The 26,922-nt window shown below is 41.0% G+C and overlaps 1 protein-coding gene and 1 long non-coding RNA gene across 3 annotated transcripts in view; one reads left to right on the forward strand and one right to left on the reverse strand.

Annotated features, from left to right (window-relative positions):
• LOC122461270 overlaps window positions 1-26,922 on the reverse strand; it is a 177,193-nt gene that overhangs the window by 33,293 nt on the left and 116,978 nt on the right. The window lies entirely within an intron of this gene.
• LOC119860772 (regulator of G-protein signaling 18-like) lies at window positions 3,178-16,124 on the forward strand. Its single transcript, XM_038414882.2, is given in 6 exon segments — window positions 3,178-3,624; window positions 4,340-4,441; window positions 10,772-10,796; window positions 10,798-10,834; window positions 12,089-12,255; window positions 15,064-16,124. Coding segments are annotated over 6 exon segments (711 nt in total). The 5' UTR covers window positions 3,178-3,505; the 3' UTR covers window positions 15,325-16,124.

Raw genomic sequence — 26,922 nt, forward strand, 5'->3', positions numbered from 1 at the left:
TAGACATGTCTCTTGATAACCTCCCTCTTTTGCTTTCATTCCCATGGGATCTGTTTTAGCTTAGACCGGGGTGAGAGGATAAACTACATGGTTTCACGTACTGCTACTGCTTGAGACATTTACTTAGTCTCTCTTCTGAAAAGTCACTGGAGTTTTACCTGATCATATATTTCTGTTTTTATTTTAACCCTGTTTAGCAAAGGTAGGCCATCACAGGACCTCTAGCAGAATCTCATCAAATCCTCCCCACATGATGGACTGCATCACAATAGCACCCTTGCCAAGGAGACTAGGACAAATATTCCTCCGAAAGCATATCAAAGTTACCTGAAGAGTTGCAAGGCTTTCTGTGCTGGATGTGGCAACCCTGTGACATGTCCAAATCCCACCATCGTTGGGAGTGAGAAAATGAGATAGGCATTGAACTTGGATCACTGACATGGTCATACAGAACACTATTTGCAAGCTACCAGGTGGCTCAAAGGAACGCTAACCTATAGTTGTCCCACATTGTGCTATGATCCTCACACAGCTCCCAAATTATGCAGTTCAGACCTATTCAGCAAAAAGACAACAGACCTTGTAGGAACACATATATGTGAATAATTTAAAACATAATTCCGTGCTTGTGCTTCTCAGTCAGTACTGAAACGGGGTCCTATCATGTGATTGAGGGGTACTGTGCTTTTTGGGGGTGATGCAACTTGAATGTGAGATAAAACCAAGATTCCCATGACACTATTTGAGAGAATATGGATGCTAACCCTGGCATCCTGGACAAATTCTAACTCAGGCAATGACATTCATCTGACCTAAATCCCCCCTGCAATTTAATTTATTTTAAGGTAGGCTTAACTTTTTCATCTAAGTTGTTTGTAGTTTTGCTGTGTTCTGCTAAACAGCTATTGTTTCACCCCAGAGACAGCAGCATTTTCATGGTGGATTAGATGATTTTTGTGAACTGTGTACAAGGAAAATTCTTGAGATCCTTGGGGATGAACTGTAAGATATTATCGCTATTATACTTTTAAATAGCATTTCAGAAGTAGTATGGTATTGCAGTAACATATATGTTTGTTCTTGCTCTAAGTGAATACTGAAGCACTTACATTATACAAAACTCAGGTAAATATTATAATATCAGATAATGTGGATCAATCTTTGATAATTTTCCAGATGTCTAAATCACAAAATGAATAATACCATAGTGTTCATATAAGCCAAGACACAGCCAAATAGAAGGTTGTGTCTAATCCCAGTCTACAATCTCAATGATTCAAACTACTACTGATAGCTATATTCTCCAATTACCTTCTTCTTAGCCAGTTCCCACAGCTTTGTTTTCAGGGTAACTGGGCAGTTTGTTCAGTAGGGAAGATGATGGTTGGTATGATCAAAACAAATATTCTGATGTAAATTAATGAATCAGTGACTATTTAATGACAGGATTTACTACAGAAAATGTTTTTCTTTTTTAATTGGTGTAGAAAAATATCCACTGGTTTAAAAAAAAAATCTCTCTGATTTCTTGTGGGTACTTCATGGTAACACACAGATCCATCTAACCACTTGCAGGAATATTACTAGTAAAAGCTCAACCTGGTTTAAATGGGTCACCCATTTGCCGGGGTTTTGTGTCATTTAAAGAAACTTAAGCAGAACTCACTTTTTTGACAGCATCTGGCTTCCAGGCCAGCTGTCCATGCTGCACTGCGGCTGAATGCACAACCAGATTTCTTTATCAGTTTAAAAAAAACACACATTTTCTAAGAAGTGTAAATAGTGTACTCACTCCCAAAGGAAATGATAAAAGCCTCAATCATTTAAAAGAAGATTGGACAAGACACTGGAAAATGTATAGTAGAGAACAAAGTGGGATGGGCAGGAGAATTGATTTGGGGGTTTAATAGGTCCTTTCCACCTCTAACTTCTGTGATACTATATTGGAATGCTTTGTTCCAGGCTTTTTCCAACATCACATTTTGATCAATCAACTATTTTTTCTTCTCTTCTGGTGTTTTCCCGCATGGTAAGTGCAGCAATCCATTTAATTGTATCTGTTTCAAAAACTATTTATGCATTTAAGTGGGGTTTTCTGTTATTCAGTAAACAATTAACCAGAACGGCTAATACAGACAGATATATGGGAAAGGGTTGGGATTTTCCAAACTGATTCAATGAAGCAATTGATACACTTATCAGGAATGCAGTTAACTGTTCAGTTGTATAAAAATCCAATTCCTGATCTGCCATAAGATTCTATGAGGCTTGCTTTTTAAAAACAAATCTAATTTATTATAGTGCGTAGATCAAGGGATTAGAAATTGAGTAAGAGCTTTTTACTTCCAGGTAACTAATTCACACCTGGACCTAGATGACTAGTTACCAAAATTAGTTTTCTAACCAGTAACTTTGGTGTCCATGTGAAACTGGACCTGAAGGACATGAGTTCACACAACAACAAATCACCATTGTAGTAAGTCTCAGCAGAAAAGCCCATGATTGTCTGAGCATGGAGTCTGAACATACTGCAGAGCCAGCATATGGAAGACTGTGCTGTAACTCAGCAGAGAATTTCACCTACGCAGGGCTGCCAATACAGTCTTAAAACCAAAAATGTCAAATGTAGGTGCCTAAAATTAGGCATCTAAGCTTATAGTTAGGTACTAAGGGTTGGATTTTTAAAGGCATTTAAGTGATTAGCTCCCATTGATTTCAATGGTAGTTATGATCCTAAATACCTTTGAGGATATGGGCATTCAGGTCCTACTTTTCAAAGAATCTCACCATCTGTAGCTCCCATTAACGTCAATGGATTTTGAGAGTCTCAACACTTCTGAAAAGTCACCCCAAAATAAAGATCTGTATTTTTAGGCATGCTGAGCAGCTCCAGCTTCTAATGATTTTAATGGGAGTTCTCAGCACCTCTGAGAACCACGCCACTTTCAGTTAGTAACTAACATGGATTTATGTGCCTAGTGTTAGGTTCCCAAGATGAAAAATATTGGTTTAGGTTTCTTTAAAATTATTCCAAGCGCTTAGATAATGTCATGTGTTATTTTGTGCAACACGGTGCTCCCCTGCAGACTTTACTTAAAAATAAAATTCTATATTTTATGAAAGTATTTAGGGGGAAATGATGCTGACAGCTAGCAAAATATCATGTTCCACAAGCATAACCATAAACTGCACTGTAGTAACTGCTGTATTTATCCTCCTGATCAACAGCCATTTGCAAATTTTTAATCTCACTTCCCTAAGTGACGGCTGTAAGACAGAACTCTGCTTGTGTACGGGCAGCTTTCATTACAGAGGAAGTGGAGAACCCCCTCTTTTCTGCTACCTGTTTTGGGCACCTATCAACTACCAATTGAAAAGCAACTCGGAGTCAGTTTCTGTTCATGAGTATCCTCCTAAACTGAAACATAACAAGGTACAATAATGGAACTGCTGCAAGTAAACTAGAGAAACATTTTGAGATCATTAGAATCCTTGTCACAGGAAGATGGAGAATCCACTGTTTTTATTTCCCCATCTAAATATTTCCTCTTTGAAGGAGAAGACCTATTGTAAAGTTATGAAATCCACAAATAAAGAGGAGACAAACAAAGAAATCAAGACCAGGTAAGTTCCAAGGTTTTACTGATACTCTCAAGTGTTCTATGTAGACAAGGGATTATTATTGCATAGTTGATAAGTGTGAATTTAAGGTACAGTCTTTTTATTTGTGACAGATATTTGTAAAAATTAATGAACTGCTAGACTGGAAATGTACACATAAAATATTCATTTACCAAGGGAATTTTTAAGGGCAAGAATAAGAAGCAAATCAAACAATATATCAAGCAAAACAAATAAGAAGAGGAGTTATTAAGGTGAAGCGTAGAGAAAATGCTTTTTGAAAATCTGACTAACTTTGATCCATGAACGTTTCTTTTTAGTAGCTACAATTGATGGGAGGAAAATCATTTTTCATCCTTTATTAAAAGTGAACAACAGAAGATGTTGACCCACTCTTACAGATTCATCAGCATTAACCCCCCTAAAAAACCTATCTTCAAAATAAATAGGGAAAAATAAGCCTGAAAATGAAGACTTTCATTACCCTTTTATACGTAAATAATTTGATATGCTTAATGTTTAAATATTTAAAATGTATGGAAAGATAAAGGAAGAAATTCATTAATCTGCATGACAAATAAAGAGAAATGGCACCAACATTAGTGTAATTGTGTGTATGAGGAAATGATCAACTATGCCGAGAGTAAAAATTAGTCAAAGAGGAACATTTTAAAACTTTCACAAAGGTTGCTTTAAAGCTGCTAAAACTCTCTTGCAGGTCTAAGGAAAAAAGAAATAGGCTGAGCCTTCTCCTGCAAAAGGCTGAATTCCATGAAAGTGTCAGTCTTGAGAAATTTGAGAACTTGACAAAAACTTCAAGGTGAGCATTGTAAAATATAAAGAGACTGAGAATTCCTATCAGAAAATGGCTGTCTCTGATTCGGCGTGTACATTCAAGCTTTGCATCGAATAATGCTTTTAAGATCTGTGTTATTTTAAAGTTTAGCATAATGCAATGCAAGTTATCTAACCTGGCATACATACAGTATATATAAAGTTTGCTAACAAAGAGTGTTTTTACACTACAGTGGGCCACACTGTGATACTGGTATTCACAGAGAACAGTACTTTAGTCCCCAGTAGTCCCATAGACTTCAAAAGGACTATTTCATGTATAAAGTATTATTCAGAATGAATATGATCATAATCTAATCCACATGTTTATTTAACTCTATGATACATCAAGTTTTCCTCAATTGGGGGAAGGGGGAAAAGTGCAGGGATGAAAGAAAATATACTGGGTACTCTTCATATCACCAATAATTTTCATGTAATCTAGGCCCAGTGGAATTTGTCCTTGTGTACCTAGTGCTTATGGGCCAGTTTATTTTTATTGTTTATTTTTTATATGTAGTACCAGATAGTCCCACCTTTATTCACATTGATGAGCACCTTAGTTTGCAAGTCACTGTACTGATTGTAGGGTGGCATGCTCAGGCCCTTTTGTAGCTGACAAACATTTCTGTTTTCTTGGAAATCTTATGGTTTCTGAGAAAGATCTCAATGAAATAATTTAGTGACCAATGACCCTGTTGACATAAACCACCAAGTGTCCTCATAAAAGCTCTGAGTTTACAGTATCATGCTGTACTATTTCCCTTACAAATCCTTAGCATGAAATGCAGGCTCCAACAAAGCCATTGGGAAGTTTGCCAGTGACTACAGTTTTGCCAGGGTTTCACCGGTTATTTGTTTGAGAATTGCCTCTGCAGCTCCCTACTATTGGGAAACCACAAAAACTCCATGGCCAAAAAAGTTCCATCCTTTCCACCACAGACAGTTTCAGAGCATCTAATGACTTCTATTTGTTTTTCTCTCCTTTCTTTTCATTTTTTTTGTTATTAATCCTAACCAGTTTGGACAAGACTCAGGCTTCCAGCAGTGAATAACATGCCAGGGAAGCTGTCCTCTTTTGACCAGAACACTGCCTGTTTGAGTAACTGCTATCTTCACCTTTCAAGCCCATACTGAGTGGGACAATGGGCTGACAAGTATCTTTATGGAGGAGGCTCTCAAGGCCTAAACTATGGTTCTGGGTCTATAACAAAGGTTCCCAGGGGGCTGAAACCTAAGCACTTGAATCTGTCATCTAGGTATTTGTAACTATGTTTACTACTATAATATCCAAGCATTTAAAAATCCAAAGACTAAAATCCAGCAAATCAATACTCTTCTTTCCATACAAGAATGGCAGAGTGATTCATTTGTTCGCTGGATTTGGGTGGATTTGGGTTTAGTTCCCCGTCTCCCCTTCGTTGTTGGTAAGAGAAGGCTAAGCTGAAAAGGTGAGTTTTGCACTTTATTCAGAGATCCAGGGCCATTCTAATTAATTGCAGAAGTGACCCAGATGCCTAGAAAACTTTTCCTACCACTCTTTTAAACTCCCTCCCCATGCACCTAAAATCATGCCAAGTCGGCAAGTAACAGGATGAGGAATAGTTTCCAAGCCATCTGTAGCTAGAAGGTTGCATTTTAGCAGCCACGACTATGTGGGTAGTGGATCACATTTGGGTATCTAATGTAAAGGGAACTGAGGCATCAAATCCTCTTCATGATTTATGGACAGAAAACCTCAAGAGAGGGCAATGTCAAAATAGTGGTTGATAGTTCTCCAAAGTGTTTCTCTCTTCCAATAAATAACACTATGTCCTTGTTATGGCCTAGTTATGGCTCAGTCAACTGCCTTTCATCCATGTGTTGATCTCAGGTAGGGATGACAGAGATGGTATTGTTTCTATTCTATGTGAAGTACAGCTGGTCAAAGTTTTCTAAAATTTCAGAATTTAGATGGGATATTTGTGTGTATGTATATGTGTGTGCGAGAAAATTCACCCTTTTGACTAGTTGTAGTATAAAGCTGAGTAAAATCCTTATATTGCTGGCATTTAGTCCATGTCTCATGATTTTAAATAGTAAGGGGAGAGAACTGGGTCTTACGGAACTCCACAGCTGAATGGCCTGATGGCCATGAAGATGCCCATTACTACCAAGCCAACTCAACATTTAACCAACCTGCTGCCCTAAAACATGGCAGAGCCTAACAGATCTTGGTGTCCATTCTCCTCAGGCCTCTCCTGTCAAAGCATTCATTGCTACTCCAAAGGTTTGGACCTGTGAGCCTTCTGGTTTGACCCAGGGAGTCCTCAGATCTGAATGACTTGTTCCATATCTAAACCAGCAAAAATGTAACCCACCATCTTTTGGCATTACTTGTGTTCTGGACTACATACTTGGTCTAAAGAAGTCTAGTTTATCTTTCACTATTACTAAGTCCCTTGAGCAGCTATAGCAACTTATCTTCCCCCTGACACAAACAGACATATAGGTCAAGGATCTGTAGTTTTTCCTACAACTGAAAGATTCCTTAAGGGCTCACTTATCTATTTCCTCCATTATATAATCCCCCCACTTCATTGGCCTTGCATTCAGTTCTTACAAGACTAATTTCTTCAGTGCTTGCACCTCTTGGGAACTGTTATGCTCTTTCTATCTAAAAATTACATATTTAGTTGCAATGACTCGCTCTAGGAAGGGGAGTAATATTTATGACAAAGCTTCCTTCAGTTTTCTAAAGAACAAAATGGTCATTACCCTAAATTCCTTCCATGTGACTGGAATTTCACCTCATCCAGTCTTTCTGAATCCACACAATTTGTCAGGGAAGCCAGACCACATAAACTAGTATTAAAGAGATTTAAGTTAGAAAAGGATCAAGCAATTTTGGAAGCCATCTCAGTTTTCCACACAGCATTTGGGACAAGGTAAAAAGACAGCCAAACTTTATTCTCTATTGGGAAGAAATTGGGTCCAGTTCAGTGTTGTAGTGGTAAAAAGAAGGGGGTAGACTAACCTAAATTAAACTCCATATTCCCCAAATGAGAAGTGGGCAAACTCAGTTTATCTAAATTTACTTTTGACTACACTATTGGTTCCAAGGCACTGGACTGGGAGTCAGGAGACCTGATTTGGTTCTATGTCCAGCTCTACCACAAATCTACTAAAAGAAAAGGAGTACTTGTGGCACCTTAGAGACTAACAAATTTATTAGAGCATAAGCTTTCGTGAGCTACAGCTCACTTCATCGGATGCATTTGTGGAAAAAACAGAGGAGAGATTTATATACACACACACACAGAGAACATGAACAATGGGTTATCATACACACTGTAAGGAGGGTGATCACTTAAGATAAGCCATCACCACAGCACGGGGGAAGGAGGAAAACCTTTCATGGTGACAAGCAAGGTAGGCTAATTCCAGCAGTTAACAAGAATATCAGAGGAACAGTGGGGGGTGGGGTGGGAGGGAGAAATACCATGGGGAAATAGTTTTACTTTGTGTAATGACTCATCCATTCCCAGTCTCTATTCAAGCTAAGTTAATTGTATCCAGTTTGCAAATTAATTCCAATTCAGCAGTCTCTCGTTGGAGTCTGTTTTTGAAGCTTTTTTGTTGAAGTATAGCCACTCTTAGGTCTGTGATCGAGTGACCAAAGAGATTGAAGTGTTCTCCAACTGGTTTTGAATGTTATAATCTTGACGTCTGATTTGTGTCCATTCATTCTTTTACGTAGAGACTGTCCAGTTTGGCCAATGTACATGGCAGAGGGGCATTGCTGGCACATGATGGCATCTATCACATTGGTAGATGCGCAGGTGAACGAGCCTCTGATAGTGTGGCTGATGTGATTAGGCCCTATGATGGTATCCCCTGAATAGATATGTGGACAGAGTTGGCAACGGGCTTTTGTTGCAAGGATAGGTTCCTGGGTTAGTGGTTCTGTTGTGTGGTGTGTGGTTGCTGGTGAGTATTTGCTTCAGATTGGGCGGCTGTCTGTAAGCAAGGACTGGTCTGTCTCCCAAGATCTGAGAGAGCGATGGCTCGTCCTTCAGGATAGGTTGTAGATCCTTGATGATGCATTGGAGAGGTTTTAGTTGGGGGCTGAAGGTGATGGCTAGTGGCGTTCTGTTGTTTTCTTTGTTGGGCCTGTCCTGTAGTAGGTGACTTCTGGGTACTCTTCTGGCTCTGTCAATCTGTTTCTTCACTTCAGCAGGTGGGTATTGTAGTTGTAGGAATGCATGATAGAGATCTTGTAGGTGTTTGTCTCTGTCTGAGGGTTGGAGCAAATGCGGTTATAATCGTAGCGCTTGGCTGTAGACAATGGATCGAGTGGTATGATCTGGATGAAAGCTAGAGGCATGTAGGTAGGAATAGCGGTCAGTAGGTTTCCGATATAGGGTGGTGTTTATGTGACCATCGCTTATTAGCACCGTAGTGTCCAGGAGTGGATCTCTTGTGTGGACTGGTCCAGGCTGAGGTTGATGGTGGGATGGAAATTGTTGAAATCATGGTGGAATTCCTCAAGAGCTTCTTTTCCATGGGTCCAGATGATGAAGATGTCATCAATGTAGCGCAAGTAGAGTAGGGGCATTAGGGAACGAGAGCTGAGGAAGCGTTGTTCTAAGCAGCCATAAAAATGTTGCATACTGTGGGGCCATGCGGGTACCCATCGCAGTGCCGCTGATTGAAGGTATACATTGTCACCAAATGGACACAAATCAGACGTCAAGAATTATAACATTCAAAAACCAGTTGGAGAACACTTCAATCTCTCTGGTCACTCGATCACAGACCTAAGAGTGGCTAACTTCAACAAAAAGCTTCAGAAACAGACTCCAACGAGAGACTGCTGAATTGGAATTAATTTGCAAACTGGATACAATTAACTTAGGCTTGAATAGAGACTGGGAATGGATGAGTCATTACACAAAGTAAAACTATTTCCCCATGGTATTCTCCCTCCCACCCCACCCCCCCACTGTTCCTCTGATATTCTTGTTAACTGCTGGAATTAGCCTACCTTGCTTGTCACCATGAAGGTTTTCCTCCTTCCCCCCCCTGCCGTTGGTGATGGCTTATCTTAAGTGATCACTCTCCTACAGTGTGTATGATAAAACCCATTGTTTCATGTTCTCTGTGTGTGTGTATATAAATCTCTCCTCTGTTTTTTCCACCAAATGCATCGGATGAAGTGAGCTGTAGCTCACGAAAGCTTATGCTCTAATAAATTTGTTAGTCTCTAAGGTGCCACAAGTACTCCTTTTCTTTTGTGAATACAGAGTAACACGGCTGGCTACTCTGAAACCACAAATCTACTGTGTGACTTCAGGCAAGTTACTCCACCTCTTCGTGCCTCAGTTTTTCTATCTGGGGATAATGAGACCAATTTCATTTGTACATGCTTTTAGCTCTGCAGAGGAAAACTGCTATGTGGTATGTAAGTATATTATTCAGAAATTGACTAAATATATTGATCTCCAGATTCAGACTTAGGACCAGGTCAGAGACCTGGTACAATATCGTCTCAGACCCTACTCCATTTCTTTTTTCAGAAATAAAATACAACCTAGCTGTGTGTTCAAAGTTAATCTACAAAGTGTTACAAAAGTAATTTTACAAATGGTTTTATCAAGAAATGTGAATAGTTGTCTCTATTGTCCTAAACAGTGGAAAGTTTGAGATCAATGAAAAATACATGCAGCTTGACATGTTTGATAAAGAATACATGGAGTTTTATAAAAAGAACCCAGTCTCTCAAAATAACATGACATTTGAAAAATGTTTGTGGTAAACAAACCAGGCTACGTGTGTTATTACCTTATGAGGCTATTGCCTTATCATGCTGTGGTGACTGTGTTCAAACTGGTTGTATTTCCTGTATTCTGTTAAAAAATAGACCATGGTAACATAGCCTCAGACTGATTGCAATCAAAATCACATCTCTGAAAGTTTAGCTACTAAGCCGTCATGTTTTCAAACTTAAAAGGTACTTGACCTGGTTTCAATTATGATCTTTACCCTTGCATGATGTAAATTTTCCTTAAAGATTTGGAGCACAATGCAAACAAGCACTCAAGACAGAATGCTCTGCTTTAAACATTTTCTCTAACAAGTGTTATTTCAAGGGCAAAACATCAACCAATTTTCTTGAAGTCTCTAGCAGAAAAAACTTCTTTTGTAAAGTAATCTAATCAGGACACCTTGTGCAATAAGACAAAGTGAGAGAAATAGCAGGTAATATATATTACAATACCTTCATAAATACACGAAACACACACTTCATGAGAAGCACTTTTTGTGTCTTGTATAGTGTGCCCCCTGAAGAAGCGGTGAGATTGGGGTGAATCCTTTGACAAACTGCTTTCCCAGAAAGGTTAGTAGTGTTTTCTTGATGGAAACTGACATTTTAGAGTTTTTTTTCCACCAAATGCATCCGATGAAGTGAGCTGTAGCTCACGAAAGCTTATGCTCTAATAAATTTGTTAGTCTCTAAGGTGCCACAAGTACTCCTTTCTTTTTGACATTTAGAGTAAGTAGTGAAAAGTCAAATAGATACTTGGAGAATTTGCCACATACATAAGGCTGGATAAGGCACCCTGAGGCTATTTAGGCTTTTATGGAGGTGTAGAAGGCAAAGGTTTGTCCGCAGATTTGGCAGGCCAGGATGGACGTGACCAAGGTGTTAATACCAATGTTTACATCAAATGCCATCTTTCATTGCAACATTGCTCAAATGTTCATGGAGGGCAAGAACAAAGGCCCAGGGATGGATATAGACAAAATAGACAAAAGTGGTCAGCCACCCATGACACATTTAATTGCCTAATGCCTGACACTCAAGTTACTGATAAAAGATTTGTTTCATTTCCTCCCTTTAAAGATAAATGCTGTACATAGCAAAAACCAGTCTTCCTGTATAGTGGTGACCATTACAATCTTTATAATTTTCCCATTGCAGGTAATTGACAGTAGTAACATTCCAGTTATTTCTGCACATTAAGTATATTTAATAAAGGGGATACCATGAACAACTTGGCAATGCTAATTATATGCAAATGAAAAAATTGTAAGGTTCTATTTACGTTATCTTTTAAACTATCTTCTGAATTAGGCTAATTTCTGGGAAACAGCCTATTTGTGAATACAATCAAGATTTAAATGGTATTTGAGGCATCCTAGGTCTGATTTAGAAGCAAAACTAAGGCCAAAATGGTCAATAATGGCCACATTTTTTGGGTGCCTCTGTCAATTTGTGACCACGTATGGTCTGTTTTTTTAAAGATTTTGAGCACCCATAGTTGCTATTAAGATCAAGAGGAGTTATGTGGGTCAGTATCTTTGAAATTAGGCCCTGTTGTGTCCCAAAGGGGCATCCAAAATCAGAGGCCATATTTAAAATTTATGCCTAAGCCTGATATCATTACCTCTGGACTGACTGCAAAACAATTAAATTGCACTTATTTGTGATGTAAAAGAAAAGTCTGTAATATGGAGATAGAGAATAGTTCAAAATGAGACCAAACATGTGTTGTTACATAATTTAAATAGAGGAACTATGTTCTAGTGTCTAAGAGGGATGGTCCTTTAATGCTTCTGTGAATTAACAATGCAATGCTCCCTTTTATAGCCGGACTGGATGCCTTTACAAGGTTTCTGAAAACTGAGTTCAGCGAGGAAAATATTGAGTTTTGGACAGCCTGTGAGAATTATAAGAAGAACAAAACATCTCATCAACTTCTTCCTAAAGCCAAGACAATTTATGAGACATTCATAAGAAAAGATGCTCCAAAAGAGGTACAGTAAAAACTGAAGATATACAGTTATTGATACAAGCTGCCTCTGATAGAATCTGTCTTTCATAAATGCATACACGGAATCATCATCCATTCAGCCATGAAGGTTAACATTTGATGAAGTTGCAGCAGTTTATCATGTGTACCTTGCCACAGGAATGCTACATCTTAAATATCAAATAACTGCTTGGAAAAAAGTATGGGACCCAACACCCACAAGAACTTTCTCTTTCTCTCCTCTCCGCTCCACACTGCCCCCATGTTATTCTTTTAACCCTACAAAAAAGACTATAGGGTAAATATGTCATGCTAGATAAAGGAATTTTCAAACTTCTCATTGCTATATATAAACATCTGATTTAACATCATGTTGAATAAATTAAGACATGTTGTCATAATAATGCACCCACCCAACAGTAACGGTCATTTGTCAAACACTGTTTTGTGTACGTTTAACTTTGCTTCTAGAACAGTAGAATTATTCTGTCTGCTAAACAGCATTACAGATTATTATATTGTTGAGATTTTCTGATGATTTCTTTAATATGCCAAATGAATAAACAAATCAATAAATTAAACATACCCTTCGAGGTAATAATTATAACATTTTAAGCAGAGAAAAGACCTGATTGGCATAGGTTTGGGATTTCTTTTTGTTCTATTTTTTCTGAAGGAATCTCTGAGTGATGAGTGTATAGTATGGTATGTTAAAGACAAACACATACAAGATACATTTGGGACTGATTCTCATTTACACTGGTCTGGAAGTGTAAAGGCTTTTAAAGTAGATGCAAATTATATTAATATATTAAATATATTAAATATATATATCAACTGTCAGAGTGTTGTAAAGAATCCTTCGTGTAAATGAATAAAATAATTATTTTCCCTGCACTAGCAGGAGGATGGACTGACTGGCAGATGATAAACTCCCACTAAAGTCAATGAGGGTTTGGGCCGAGTAATGACTAGAAGATCAGGCCCCTAATAGGCCTTTTGCATCTCTATTACCTATTATTCTATATAACAGATTAAGAATAGGTGGATTGCCTGTGCTCCTATTTTCTGTGTTCTTTTCTTATTGTTGGTAGAGGAAATGTTAAATGTTGACAAATCTAAAAATCATCTGCTGATGTAGTGCAGAAAAAGTATCACTGCTCAGTACAAGGAAGTGATTTAAAGAATGGTACAAATTAGGCTCATCATTCCTGTATGATCTTGGGGTTTTACCACTGCTCCTGCCAAGGCAGAGAACCTATTTGGTTTGGTCTATTCTCAAAGAGTAATGGCCCCATCCTATGAGATGCTGAGTGGTTTCAACACCCTTTACATTCTATCATGCAGCACCTATGCAGGATCAGGCCCTGCGTGAATCCAAGAGTTTTGAATTTTCTGAAGAGGAATATTATTTTGCCCAGTGTGCCATTATACCAACCGTTTGGGGTGAACCAAGCTATAGCAAGAACTATTGATACAGCATCCCTAAAAGCTCCCTTCATTTTATATATTGTTCATAGGTTATCTTGCTACACTGATGACCTGTAAGGGATGAACAGGAAGGAGGGAACCTAGAACAAGGTGGTGGAAATCACACATTGCCTGATAGTGTCATACTGACCAGTTAACTGATATGCTGTTACTTTGATACCAGCAAAGACGGATTGTGTTCTCCGCTATACCATCCCGAATGTGTTTGGCCCTGTGTATCCTCTTGTCATGCTTCAACCCAGCTGTTGAGATCAGTTGGGATGCTCAAGCTGACTGCCTGTAGATTTGTTCATTGGTGTGCTGAGAACTCTCTCATTAAAGAGCTCTCAATTTTGGAACTTGTTTCCACCAACAGAAATTAAGTTTACTGTCCAGCAGGGCATATTAAAAGGCCTTTTCTGAGAGGATAGTTAGGAAGGTTCTGAAAATTTGGGGACTTGGTCGTTTAATTATCATTAACTGATTTTCAGTTTTCACATACACACTATGTGTTAAAAGAAAAGGAGTACTTGTGGCACCTTAGAGACTAACAAATTTATTAGAGTATAAGCTTTCGTGAGCTACAGCTCACTTCATCAGATGCACTATGTGTGTTATATTTTGTAAATGCACCAAGAGGAATTTGAAAAATATAAAATAAATAAGTTACAGAAGACATTCTTGAAGCTGTATGGAATTTATTAATTTCTATCTAAACATAATCCTTATACTAATCCACCGCTCCATGAGAATAGCCAATAATAATATAATTTGTATTTAAGCTGTAACCGAGCTTGAATATGCCTTTTTTCCCTCCAAAGTAGTCAAAAATCCATTAGAAAATAATTTTGCTGCACACTTTAATCATTAGAATATTCTAACCTTCCTGTTACTAATGCTCCACAGACATGAAAGATTAAAACAGTATCTAGTCAATTTAGATGATATAAAGCTTTGAACCTGCAAGACTGAGTGTCCTTGATTCCAGTTGGCTTCAGTGGGAATTCAGATACCTCAGTACTTTGCAGGACTGGGCACAAAATCTCTCCGTGCCAGTATCAGCAGCAAATGTGCAGTGGGTACCATTAGTAAGTCAGCCCTAAACAAAAGGTACCGCCAAAAAGTGACATATTTTTGATTATCAGTTTTCCCCTGTTCTTAGTAGAGATCTGTGGTGATTCTTTGGTAGCAGTTAACAAATGCTGACTCAGTGGATTTCACAATACTTATATGCAATTAAAAGTATTTAGTAGAAAGTGGTTTTCCCAAGTTAAGTATTATTGTTATTAATGGCCATATATAAAATGAATTAATGTACTGCATGTTTTTTGGCCTTTTCCAGGTTAATCTTGACTTCCACACGAAAGAAGTCACTGCTCAGAACATTACTCACCCTACACTGGACAGCTTTGATGCAGCACAGGCCAAAGTCTACAGGCTGATGGAACAAGACAGTTACCCCCGCTTCCTGAGATCTGACATGTATTTAGACCTGATTAAGGGAAGGGAGCAGTCTGGCCATCCTGCTCTTAGAAGGCGATCACGCTCTTTTACCTTCAGTGAGTTCCAAGATGTGCAATCAGACTTTACCATTTGGTTATAAAAAAATTTAACCTCCTTGGATTCTAACTAATGTAGCAAAGTATAATACACAGCATCCTAAACACAAACCTTCAGCTGGTGCAAATGGACATAGATCCATTGGCTTCAATGGTGTTACATCTATTTACCCCACTGAAGGACCTGGCTCAGAAAGCTGTAGTCAGTGATTAATTTAACTTATTGTAAAGAGATATGCAGCATATTGGCAAGATGTGTTAGATGTAATGTATTCAGACAAGATATTATGCCTTTTAAACTCAACTACGAGAACGTACGAATTCTTTCCACAAAATCATATCTAACAGTGAGAACTTTAAACTTTATCTAAAAATATTATTTTAAAAAATTCATCCTCTCTCCTGGGTCCATCGTATTTAGAAAACATAATGTTGTCACCATCAAAGTCTTTACACTTATCGTTTGCACATAATTAATGTTACTGCAATAGTTCCTACACTAAGCACAGGTTTTTGTACCACAAGCACACAGGAACATTAATTAAGTAAAAGGAAAAATGTGATGATTTTTAACTACATATGATTTTTAACTATATAACTGAAGAATTTTAACTACTGCATATTTTAATAGAAAAATGCCTATTTAATTAATTTTATAGTACTACATTTTACGGTATTTTCTTATTCCATTTATCTGTTCTCTCTATTTAAATTAAGCTGTATAGTTTAGTCTTTGCACTCAAATATTTGTATTATATTATTTGCAGCTAAATGAACAGCAATAAAGGGACAAGACTAAGCAATTTAGTACGTCTTTATGTCATTAAATACCAAGTGGAATGAACTTTTAATTTGCCATTCATTTGTAAATTTTGTGTCATCCCAGCTTCTCTGCTAAACTTTGAGGGATAAATTCTGGCAATCTTTGGGATAACACGCAAGTGGGGATATGCTACAACTGAAAGGTCAGTGACATACAGGCCTCCATTCAGCAAAGCACTTAAGATCATATTAAGCACTTTAATGGGTCTTACACACATATTTTTAAGCATGTGTTTAAGTGTTTTGTTGAACTGGGGATGGAAGCAGGATTCATTTATACAGAATGTGGGTGGGTGTTACTCATCATGGACTTATAGCACTTTTGTCCCAAACACTTGCACCCTGACCATTACGTTCCACTTGGTATTTGCCCCTTTACTGGGGAAGTTCTATGGGAGACAGCATTTCTCAGAATTAGACCCAGAACATCTTTGACTGGGTCTCCCTTGCTGTATCGAGCTGCTGGTTCTGCCACTGTAATTCTTGTTTATGTGCAAAATCTTTCCCCTCATTCAAAATCTTTATTTAACCAAGTAAACTCCTTTTGGGGAAAAGTCTTCATTTAAAATAGGGACCTGGGCAAGGTGTCTCACTACTGCTTTGCATGACTTGCTGTAGTGGTAACTGGCAGCCTAGCATGAGTAGCCAACCTTCTTCTCTGATTCTGCAAACATGCACACAGACAAATGCATCTGATGAAGTGAGCTGTAGCTCATGAAAGCTTATGCTCAAATAAATTTGTTAGTCTCTAAGGTGCCACAAGCACTCCTTTTCTTTTTGCGAATACAGACTAACACGGCTGCAACTCTGAAACCTGGCATAAATAATTTAGAGACATAAGCAGTGCCATTGAAATGGAGGGAAAGAGAATGAATCTAATGTGATGGATGTTAGCCATGTTGCTCAATGCACTAATGGAAGGCACTCAAGTCCTATGATGATGAGGGATATAAGAACCTATGTAGAACAGAATAGAACCACTTGCTTCCAAGTTGTAATGGGTCTACTCACATCTCTAAAGTTACTCATCTGTTGAGGTGCTTGTAGGTTCAGAACCGTGGCTAGCATAAGACGAGGGCACAATACAAACGTAAAATAAATGGCCAATGAACAGATTCCTAATGAAAAATTATACTGATCTACTATATTAAGGAGCTTCTTTGAGGAGACAAGACAAGTTTTTGCAAAGCTAGTATGTCAGGGAATGACAGTGAAACCACTTTAATCAGTTGTCATTGAGAATAAGACCAGATGTTCATGGAGCCCATATGCTAGTAAGTGCTAAAGGTCTGATTTTTAAAGGTATTTTGGGTATTTCAATGGGAGTTAGGTGCTCAAACTGCCTAGGCACTTTTGAAAATCCCACTAGGCACCTATCTGCATCTTTAGGTGTTTAACACCTTTTTAAATCTGCCCCTACATTACTATGCCTTTTATTTTGAAGGGGTAATCTTAAGAATAAGAGTCAAGTCTTGTCTGAGTTTGAAGTAGGAGATCTTAATGGGGATGCAGTTCCACTTGTTAAATTAGGTCTCTACAGGGAAATGAGAGGAGAAAGGGAGAGTTTACCTTTTAAAATCTTTACTATTCAAGTCATCCTCACAGTCCCATCATTGGCATGTGTCAAGCCTTTTTTGCTTGGAGAATTCTGGTGAAGATATCTTGAAGCACAGGGCAATTCTTAAAATATTAAACATTGTTTTAGTTTAATAATTCAGTGACTACAGGATTTAATAAATGTGTGTGACTGGAATAATCAATCACCTTTCATGGAATTTAAGCTTTCATCTTTTTATTAACCACACGTGGTGAGGCAGGTTGGCCTCCTGAGGACCTGGAGTGGGAGGGCCCCTGCACTAAGCCCTGGTGAGCAGAACTAGGGCCTAGTTGCCCCTCCCCCAGGAAGTAGGTAGGAGGGGCAGGAAGTATAAAAGGTGCCCCAGAAAGCTCAGTAGGGAAGCGACCACCGGAGAGACCAGACACCTCCTGTGGCCTCCCGAACTGGGAAGCAGCGGAGGGTGCTGAGGGAGCAGAGGACTGGCCTGGGCCACTGCGGCTGCTAGCTGATTCAGACCTGGAGGAAGCAGACAACTGGCCCAGAACACCCGGACTGCCATCAGACCTGATCCTGGAGAAAGAAGACGACTGGCCTGCACCACCGATGGATCAGATCCCCAAAGACTTGTTTGCGGTCCCAGAAGCCACCGTCAACTTTGACCCCTCCTCACAGCAACAAGTACACCAAGAAGGGGAGTGTGGAATTGGCCCGGGGTAGCAGACCCCTATCTGGCAACAACGCTGACAGAGAGTGGGTCAGCGTGTTGTGGTGTGGATCCCTGCTGACCCAGTGGCAAAGCGCTTTGTCACTGCTAGGGCCATGGGCCGGACGCAGTGGAGTAGGTGGGCCTGTGTCCTCCCCTGCCACCCTAACCCAGGGGTGGAAGTCTCCCCTTCCCCACGCCAGAAGCCTGAGCCTCAGACTCTGGGTTGCCCACCTTGATCCAGGGCCTGAGCTAATTGACTGTTTATGTGCTGCTCAGTCTGCACACCGGCCTTAGCCCCAGACTCTTTGTTGCCCTGCCTTGATCCAGGGCGGGGGCCAATTGACTGTCTGTTTCCTGCCCAGCCTGAGCACAGGCCTGGGCCCCAGCTGCGAGTGGAGACTGCTTCGTTCCCCACAACAGCCAACATATCAGTGACGTAGTTAGGTGGAGTGGCCTCCCGAAGACCCAGAGTGGGAAGGCCCCGATGCTGAGTCACTACACAATCAAAGAGAAAAGGAGCAATTCTTGGCAACAGTTCTTTATGTTGATTACCAATGTAGGGTGTATACAAGCTGTAGAGCCAAGAATCTCTCACTGTCCACTCAGTAACTTTGAACCAAAATGAAAAATGATCCATTTAAAAGCTGGCAGGATGTAGCTTAATGACAGGATTTCTATGCATAAAATTACTGAACTTGGTAGTTATGGGTCAAAGTAACAAAGTTCGACACACACACACCCAGCCCCACACCCAGAGCCAAAATTTCCCAAGATTTGTAGATGTTCAACACTCAGGTTTTAATCGAGGCCTGTCTCTAATGCCCCATCTACACTGGCAAGTTTCTGCGCTGTAACTCCCGAGGTGTACACACTGCCAAGCCACTTAGTGCGCACAAACTGCACAGTTGTAGCGTTCTAAAAAAACAACCCAAACGAGAGACATACAGTTTTCTGCACCGGAGCTACAGTGCCAGTGTAGACGCTGTCGCGATTACAGCGTTGCAATTGGCCTCCAGGAGGTGTCACACAATGCCTGTTCTCACCTCTCTGGTCATTGGTTTGAACTCTACTGCCCTGCCCTCAGGTGACCAACTGTCATCTCGACCCCGTAAATTCCTTTGAAAATTTGAAAGTCCCCTTCCTGTTTGCTCAGTGATGCATGCAGTGGTCTCAGTGCATCTTTCCAGGTGACCATGCCTGCTCCACACACCAGGCGATCCCCTGCTTGGATCAATGCAGAGCTGCTGGACCTCATCGGCATTTGGGGAGAGGAGGCTGTGCAGTCTCAGCTGTGCTCCAGCCATAGGATTTATGATACCTACCGACAGATTTCACAATGCATGATAGAAAGGGGCCATGACTGGGACACATTGCAGTGTAGGCTAAAAGCGAAGGAGCTGCAGAACACCTACCACAAGGTGCGGGAGGCAAACTGCAGCTCCGGTGCTGCGCCCATGAGCTGCTGGTTCTACAAAGAGCATGATACTCGGTGGTGACCCCACTTCCACTGAGAAGGCCCCTGTGGATACTTTGTTGGCTCACTGCCAGGCAAGAGTGGACTGAGCCAGGAGGAGGAAATCTTGGACGAAGAGGGGAAGGGGGACCCAGAGGCAGAGGATTGCTTTGAGGCCAGAGATGCATGCAGTCAGGAGCTCTTTTCTACCCCAGAGGACCCTAGCCAGTCAAAGCAGTCGGATCTTGGCAAAGTGCAAACAGGAGAAGAGGCCCCTGGTAAGTGGATCTGATTTTGTGAATTGCTGAAGCAATTTGTTGGGGGCAGGAGGGTTGCAGAAAGCAGGCTTGTCTCCCACCACATGCCTATTCTGAGCAGTGGAACAGGCTGTTGATAGACTCCCTCACTTCATGGGAATCTCCCTCAGAGATTTCCAGGAAACTCTCATGGAAATACTGGGCAATCCATTGCCGCAGGTTCCACTGCTTTGTTTTTTGCCACATTAATGGTAACTTTCCCATACCATTGTGCCATCACAAGGGAGTGGGGGGCAGGCACCATTGCTGCAGACAGGCGAGCTGCATAGGGGCCAGGGTGGAAGCTGCAGACTTGGAGAAGACCCTCCCTTGATTCCCTGCTCACCCTCAGCAGCAAGATATTTTCCATAATGATCACGTCCTGTGGAAAGTGTGGGGACAGAAATGATTATCAAGCCCCCCCTACAGTGCTGGCTCTCCCCAAGAGCCATGTGCCCAGTGTATAGCGGGGTCTGGGAAGAGAGATTCACCCTGTCCCTCCCACTACTCACCATTTTGGGGGTCTAGCTCATGTGTACTTGCCTGGGGTCAGCCAGTTAGTGACAGGTGTGTGAGTGTTTTAAAGCACTGAATCAGTGTTGTCTGTGTTGCAAACAATACTGCTTCTGTAAAATGTTGCATTTAAACTTCACAGAGATGACCTTGGGAGGCCAGCCTCCCTTATTGGCGGCAGTACAGCCACGCAGAATTAGAAAGTGGCCAAGAAGAACTAAGGAGGACTTTCTCCATGAGGTTATGATGCACTCCACTGCTGAGAAATAGGAATTGAAGGAGTGGCAGGACAGCAGGAAGAGGGACCGAAAGGAGAATGCAGCTCACCAGAATGAAGCCATGGAGCAACTCTTAAACATTATGGAGCTCCAAGTGGACACACTCCAGGCGACACTAGCTCTTCAAACTGAGCAGCTCCGTGCCAGCTCTCCTCTGTAGTCACTGTCACAAAACTCATTCCCCATGCCTCCTCCTACACCCCATGCCCACCTCCAACACACAGTTATCAACCTCCTGGCTCCACTTTCTACCCGCAGCATTCCAGTCTTCCCTCCTCACAGTCCACCACTGTCCCACTACCCACTGCACTCAACACCCATCCCCCTCTGCAGTTTGGCCCTGCTGAAGTACAACACTAATCGCATTGTACTCCAAAGGAGAAGTTTGGGTATGATCCCTGGACATACATAAATCTGTAGCTGTCCCAGGACCACTCCTCCTCTAGAGACCTTCTCTTCCCTCATCCCCCTCTCTGCTGATGTATTTTTGTCATTTCACTCTCTCCTCTGGTTGTTGTCTTTTAATAAAATAATTGTGCTGGTTTAGAAGCAATCTTGATTCTATTAATTGAAAGCAAACGAAGCCCTGCAAAGCAACATGCAATTATATTAAATCTCCTTATTGCATCATATGCACCAGTCACCTCCTAGCATTACAAGTACTGCAATCTTGAGCATAGCAGCAAATATTAGTGGCTTTCCGCTTCAAATTGCTGCCTCAAGGCATCCCTGATCCATATGGCCTCCGTGCTGTGCCCCTCTAATAGCCCTGGTCTCTGGCTGTTCAATCTCAGCCTCCAGGCACTAAGCTTCTGCGGTTCAGCCCTGAGAGAAGCTTTCACCCTTCCCTTCACAAATATTATGGAACGAGCAGCACACAGCTATAAGCATAGGAATATTGTCATCGGCCTTATCCAGCTTCCCATACAGGCATCAGCAGCGGGCTTTTAAATGGCCAAATGCACGCTCAACGGTCATTTGGCACTTGCTCAGCCTGTTGTTGAACCGCTCCTTGCTGCTGTCAAGTTACCCCATGTATGGCTTCATAAACCACAGCCTTAAGAGGTAGGTGGGGGCTCCCAGGATCACAATGGGCATTTCGAATTCCCCTACAGTGATCTTCTGTTCCGGGAAGAAAGTGCGTCATGCACCTTTCCGGACCAGCCTGCGTTAATGTCCATGAAACGCCCACAGTGATCCACAAGCACCTGGAGAACCACTGAGAAATACCCCTTGCAATTAATGTACTCGGTGGCTAAGTGGTCTGGTGCCAGAATTGGAATGTGCGTGCCATCTATCGCCACTCCGTAGTTAGGGAAGCCCATTTGTGCAAAGCCATCCACAATGTCATGCACGTTGGCCAGAGTCACAGTCTTTCAGAGCAGGATGCAATTAATGGCCCTGCACACTTCCATCAACACGACTCCAACAGTCGACTTTCCCACTCCAACTGATTAGCGACCGATAGCTAGCACTCTATAGTAGCCAGCTTCCACAGTGCAATCACCACGCGCTTTTCCAGCAACAGGGCTGCTCTCATTCTCGTGTCCTTGCACAGCAGGCTGGGACGAGCTCGTCACATAGTCCCATGAATGTGGCTTTCCTCATGCGAAAGTTCAGCTTGTTATCCCAGATGTGCATCACGATGTGATCCCACCACTCAGTGCTTGTTTTCCGAGCCCAAAAGCGGCATTCCACTGTAGTCAGCACCTCCGTGAATGCCACAAGCAATCTTGTGTCATAGCTACTATGCATGGCGAGATCACTGTTGCACTCCTCTTGCCTTTGTAGTTTAAGGAATAACTCCACTGCCACTCATGACGTGTTGGTCAGAGTGAGCAGCATACTGGTCAGCAGTTCGGGATCCATTCCTGCACCCTGAAAGAGGCAGGGCGTGTAGTACACAAACTGTTGAAAGATGGTGCCAAATGCGGACAGAAGCACAGGGATTGCTGGGATGTGAAGCAATGCATGAGGGGGCACAGGGACTGGACCCAGGATGTCCCACGACCCCCTCCGCGGCAAGTCTTAGCAGCAAAAGAGAAAGAGGTGCTCTGTGGGATAGCTGTCCAGAGTGCACCGCTCAGAATACCGCTGCAAGTGCCTCAAGTGTGAACACACTATTGTGCAGGAAGATGACAGTGTGAACACACAACAGCAGTTTTCCTTCTGCACTCTCTGAGCAGTGCTGCAATGTCGCCAGTGTAGATGTGCCCTAATCCCTTAAAAACCAAACAGGATGATATTACAAAACCTTTATAATTAAAAAACTCTTAGCTGGAGAAGCAACAGTTATTTCAAAATGAAGTTTTTCAACCTGAAAGAAGAGGAAAAATTGCTATTGTAAATGAAGCATGTAGATTCTACATTGATTAGGTACAATGTTGATCCACTATGCCTCAGAGAGACACAACTCCCTTTAAGCACCCTAGTGAACTGTGTAAGCTGCATCATCTTGGCTGTAAAGGGTATGGACTAATGCTTGCCTGGTTTAATTAATTACCACCACCATCACCCAGGCCCATGCCAGAGCTCTGGCCAGAAGTTGGTGCACTGTGTCAGTGGTGAATGATGCAGTCACAAATTATTGTCATTTAACTGTGTAAGTACTAAGATACTGGCCATTTAGCCCTGGGTTTTCAGGAATACAGTGACTGTGGTGGTGATGTTGAGATAGTTATATGAAATTTTGCAGTAAAATCAAGTGCATGCCTTGAATTCACCAGTCTCCAATTTCCTATCAATGTTCCCACAAATTACCAATTGCATTATGCAGGTATATTTACAGTGCTAGTTGGAAACACTGAGGCTAGGTCCCTGTCTGTCTGTCAGGAGTCTGGGGAGTAAAGCAGTGCCTATGATGCTCTTTGCTGGTAAGCATAGCCCATGAACAATAATAATTAATATATAATATACTGTACCAAGAACTTTTTTAAACAAATCACTTTCCAGTTCTCTGTCATCGACCTCTATGGTCATTGACAAATAGTAATTATATCATATGCATAGTTCATATGTGAAAAACCCCAGGACAAGGGCCTGGGGTATAGATCAACAGGTCTGCCCTTCTGTTTTATAATTGCCTTAGCTGGTCATCAGCACATAAGAAAGGTAGAACAGAAAGAGGGATCTATCCCAAAAACCTGTTTAGGCTCCAAGGGACTGTATTTATATGGATACCAACAGTATAGGCTTGTCATTAAACCTTGGCACATGGGCTAGTAGCAGACCATCTTGCTTTGCTGCAAAGAAACAGTACATTGAAAAAGCAGAAAGTCTATTAGTTTTATTTCCTTCCAAATTGAATTTTGTTTTATCATCAAACCAATTTTGGCTACTGGCTTGAAATTTGTTTACAGCGAATATCCATAAAAGCAAAACTTCGTCACCCATGTGTTCGTAAGAAGTGAATAGAAAAAGGGTCATTAACACAGTGAACCAAATATTGATGTCTACTTTGCTAAGATGTTGGTAAATTAGTTTACTAATTGTTCATGCTGCTCTAATCACCAGTAGCAACCACTGTTAAATCAAATAATCAAGAGGAGGAACTAGCTGATACAAGAGGAATTTCACACTACAGGAAGAACAAGGGCTAGTTATGATACTAAAGAGAAAAGCCAGGTATCAGCATAAATCGGACAGAAGAAAAGATACCAAGGGGATAGGGTTGTGGAGCAGTTGCATCAAAATTCAGCCTGTTACAGACAGTTAAGAAAAAATTCTCTTAAAAAGTGAATTCTCTAAGGATAGCTGCATAAAAACAAGAGACAAAAGGAAGAGACTGTCCCTTCCTAAGGGAACGGAACCCCCACAGTAAGGGGCACCTGGGGTGAGGAAAACTCCACAGAGTTCCTTTCATGCAATTTTCCAACAGCTGTTCCAACCATAGGAATACAATTTGTCCCTCCTCTTCTCTTGCTGAAAAGGCACTGGGGTTTAGTTCCCCCAAATCCAAAGGCTCACCTGAGATTCACATTTGAAGCTTCTGCTAGGAGCACAGGACCAGCTGCATGAAGACCTGTGTCATCGCAGTTCTGAGGCCACTTGTCTCCCAGTTGTGTGGTCTCAATGAAGCCATATGAACAAGGGTTGCTTTTCTGGTCTCTGCTCTACCAGGTAAAGAGACTATCACAACGTGAGCTGTAGCTCACGAAAGCTTATGCTCTAATAAATTTGTTAGTCTCTAAGGTGCCACCGGTACTCCTTTTCTTATCACAACTTGGACTCCCTCCTCACCACACCTAATGCAGCCTATTATATTATTATTATTTGGTGAATTTATCACTGTTTGCCAGCTTAACTTATTTTATCAGCCATTTAAACAAAACAGAATCTAATGCATATCTAACTAGATTGCTTACTAACTCTTTACAGGAGTTCTGACCTGCATTCCTGCTCTGGTCCCAGCAAAAGCATCACACAGACAGAGAGGACCCTTTGTTCTTCCCCCCCCCCCTCCAGCTTTGAAAGCATCTTGTCTCCTCATTGGTCATTTTGGTCAGGTGCCAGCAAGGTTATCTTAGCTTCTTAACCCTTTACAGGTGAAAGGGTTTTTCCTCTGGCCAGGAGGGATTTAAAGGTGTTTACCCTTCCCTTTAAAGGAAAGTGCATGGTATGTTGCAGACTTTTCTTGTCAAAGTGATTTGCTAACTAAAGGAATTATGCTTGCCAATAAGTGCACTGAAGTTCACAAACTTTTCAACAATCCTTTGCTCATTTGTGGTGTTAGGTGGAAACTATGAGAAACATAATAAGTTTGAGAGTAGCAGCCATGTTAGTCTGTATTCGCAAAAAGAAAAGGAGTACTTGTGGCACCTTAGAGACTAACAAATTTATTAGAGCATAAGCTTTCGTGAGCTACAGCTCACTTCATCGGATGCATCCGATGAAGTGAGCTGTAGCTCACAAAAGCTTATGCTCTAATAAATTTGTTAGTCTCTAAGGTGCCACAAGTACTCCTTTTCTTTTTGATAATAAGTTTGCATAGTTCTGAATAAACCTGATGCTGGAGGCTTTGGCTGCATTTTAGTTTGAGATGTAGGGTTCATTCAGGTCTCAGAGATCAAGAAAAACTCCACGGATGGCAACGCAGCCTCTTGAACTGAAACAATAGATGAAAAGTTCACACAAAATCATGTGAAATGAAATAGCCCAGTAATACGCAGCAGCAGTGATAACCAATCCTGAAGGGAGTGGAAGCTTGATTTGAGGAAGCATCAAAGAGCTGAATTATGAAAACCTCATAGCTTTGCAAAATTAGGCTGTGGTTCCCATGAGAACAGAATTTAATGAGAAGTCCAGTACATTCTGCTTTCAGCTGAGCCATAAAAAAAAATGAGGAGTCCTTGTGGCATCTTAAAGACTAACACTTTTATTTGGGCATAAACTTTCGTGGGCTAGAACCACTTCATGAAATGTATGGAGTGAAAAGTATATTTATACCTGTCTACTGTACATGAAAAGATGGGAGTTGCCTTACCAAGTTGGAGGTGAGTGCTAACGAGGCCAATTCAATAGGCTTATGCGGCTCATTCCCAACAGTTGACAAAAATTCACTCTGACGACATTCACCCTTTCTTGTCAACTGTTGGGAATGGGCCACATCTGCCCATTGAATTGGCCATGTTAGCACTGATCCCACTTGGTAAGGCAACTCCCATCTTTTAATGTGCTGTACAGTAGGCAAGTATAAATATACTTTTCATTCCATGCATCTGATGAAGTGGGTTATAGCCCACGAAAGCTTATGCCCAAATACATTTTAGTCTCTAAGGTGCCACAGGGATTCCTCATTGTTTTTACTGATACTGACTAACACAGTTACCCCTCTGAAACCTATGAACACATACTTTCTTGCTACAATTCAGTACTTCTGCTTTCAGCCCTGAGCTGAACCCAGCATTGCAAAATGAAAACGGTAATTTTCAGTTTAGTTTGAACCTCAGTAAAAGATTCAGAAAGTTCTTTTCTTCTCCAAAAGCATTTCACCTACCCAACTTATTTTTCTTAGATT

This window comes from Dermochelys coriacea, chromosome 8 (assembly GCF_009764565.3).
Source record: "Dermochelys coriacea isolate rDerCor1 chromosome 8, rDerCor1.pri.v4, whole genome shotgun sequence".
In the NCBI taxonomy this organism is placed as follows: domain Eukaryota; kingdom Metazoa; phylum Chordata; order Testudines; family Dermochelyidae; genus Dermochelys; species Dermochelys coriacea.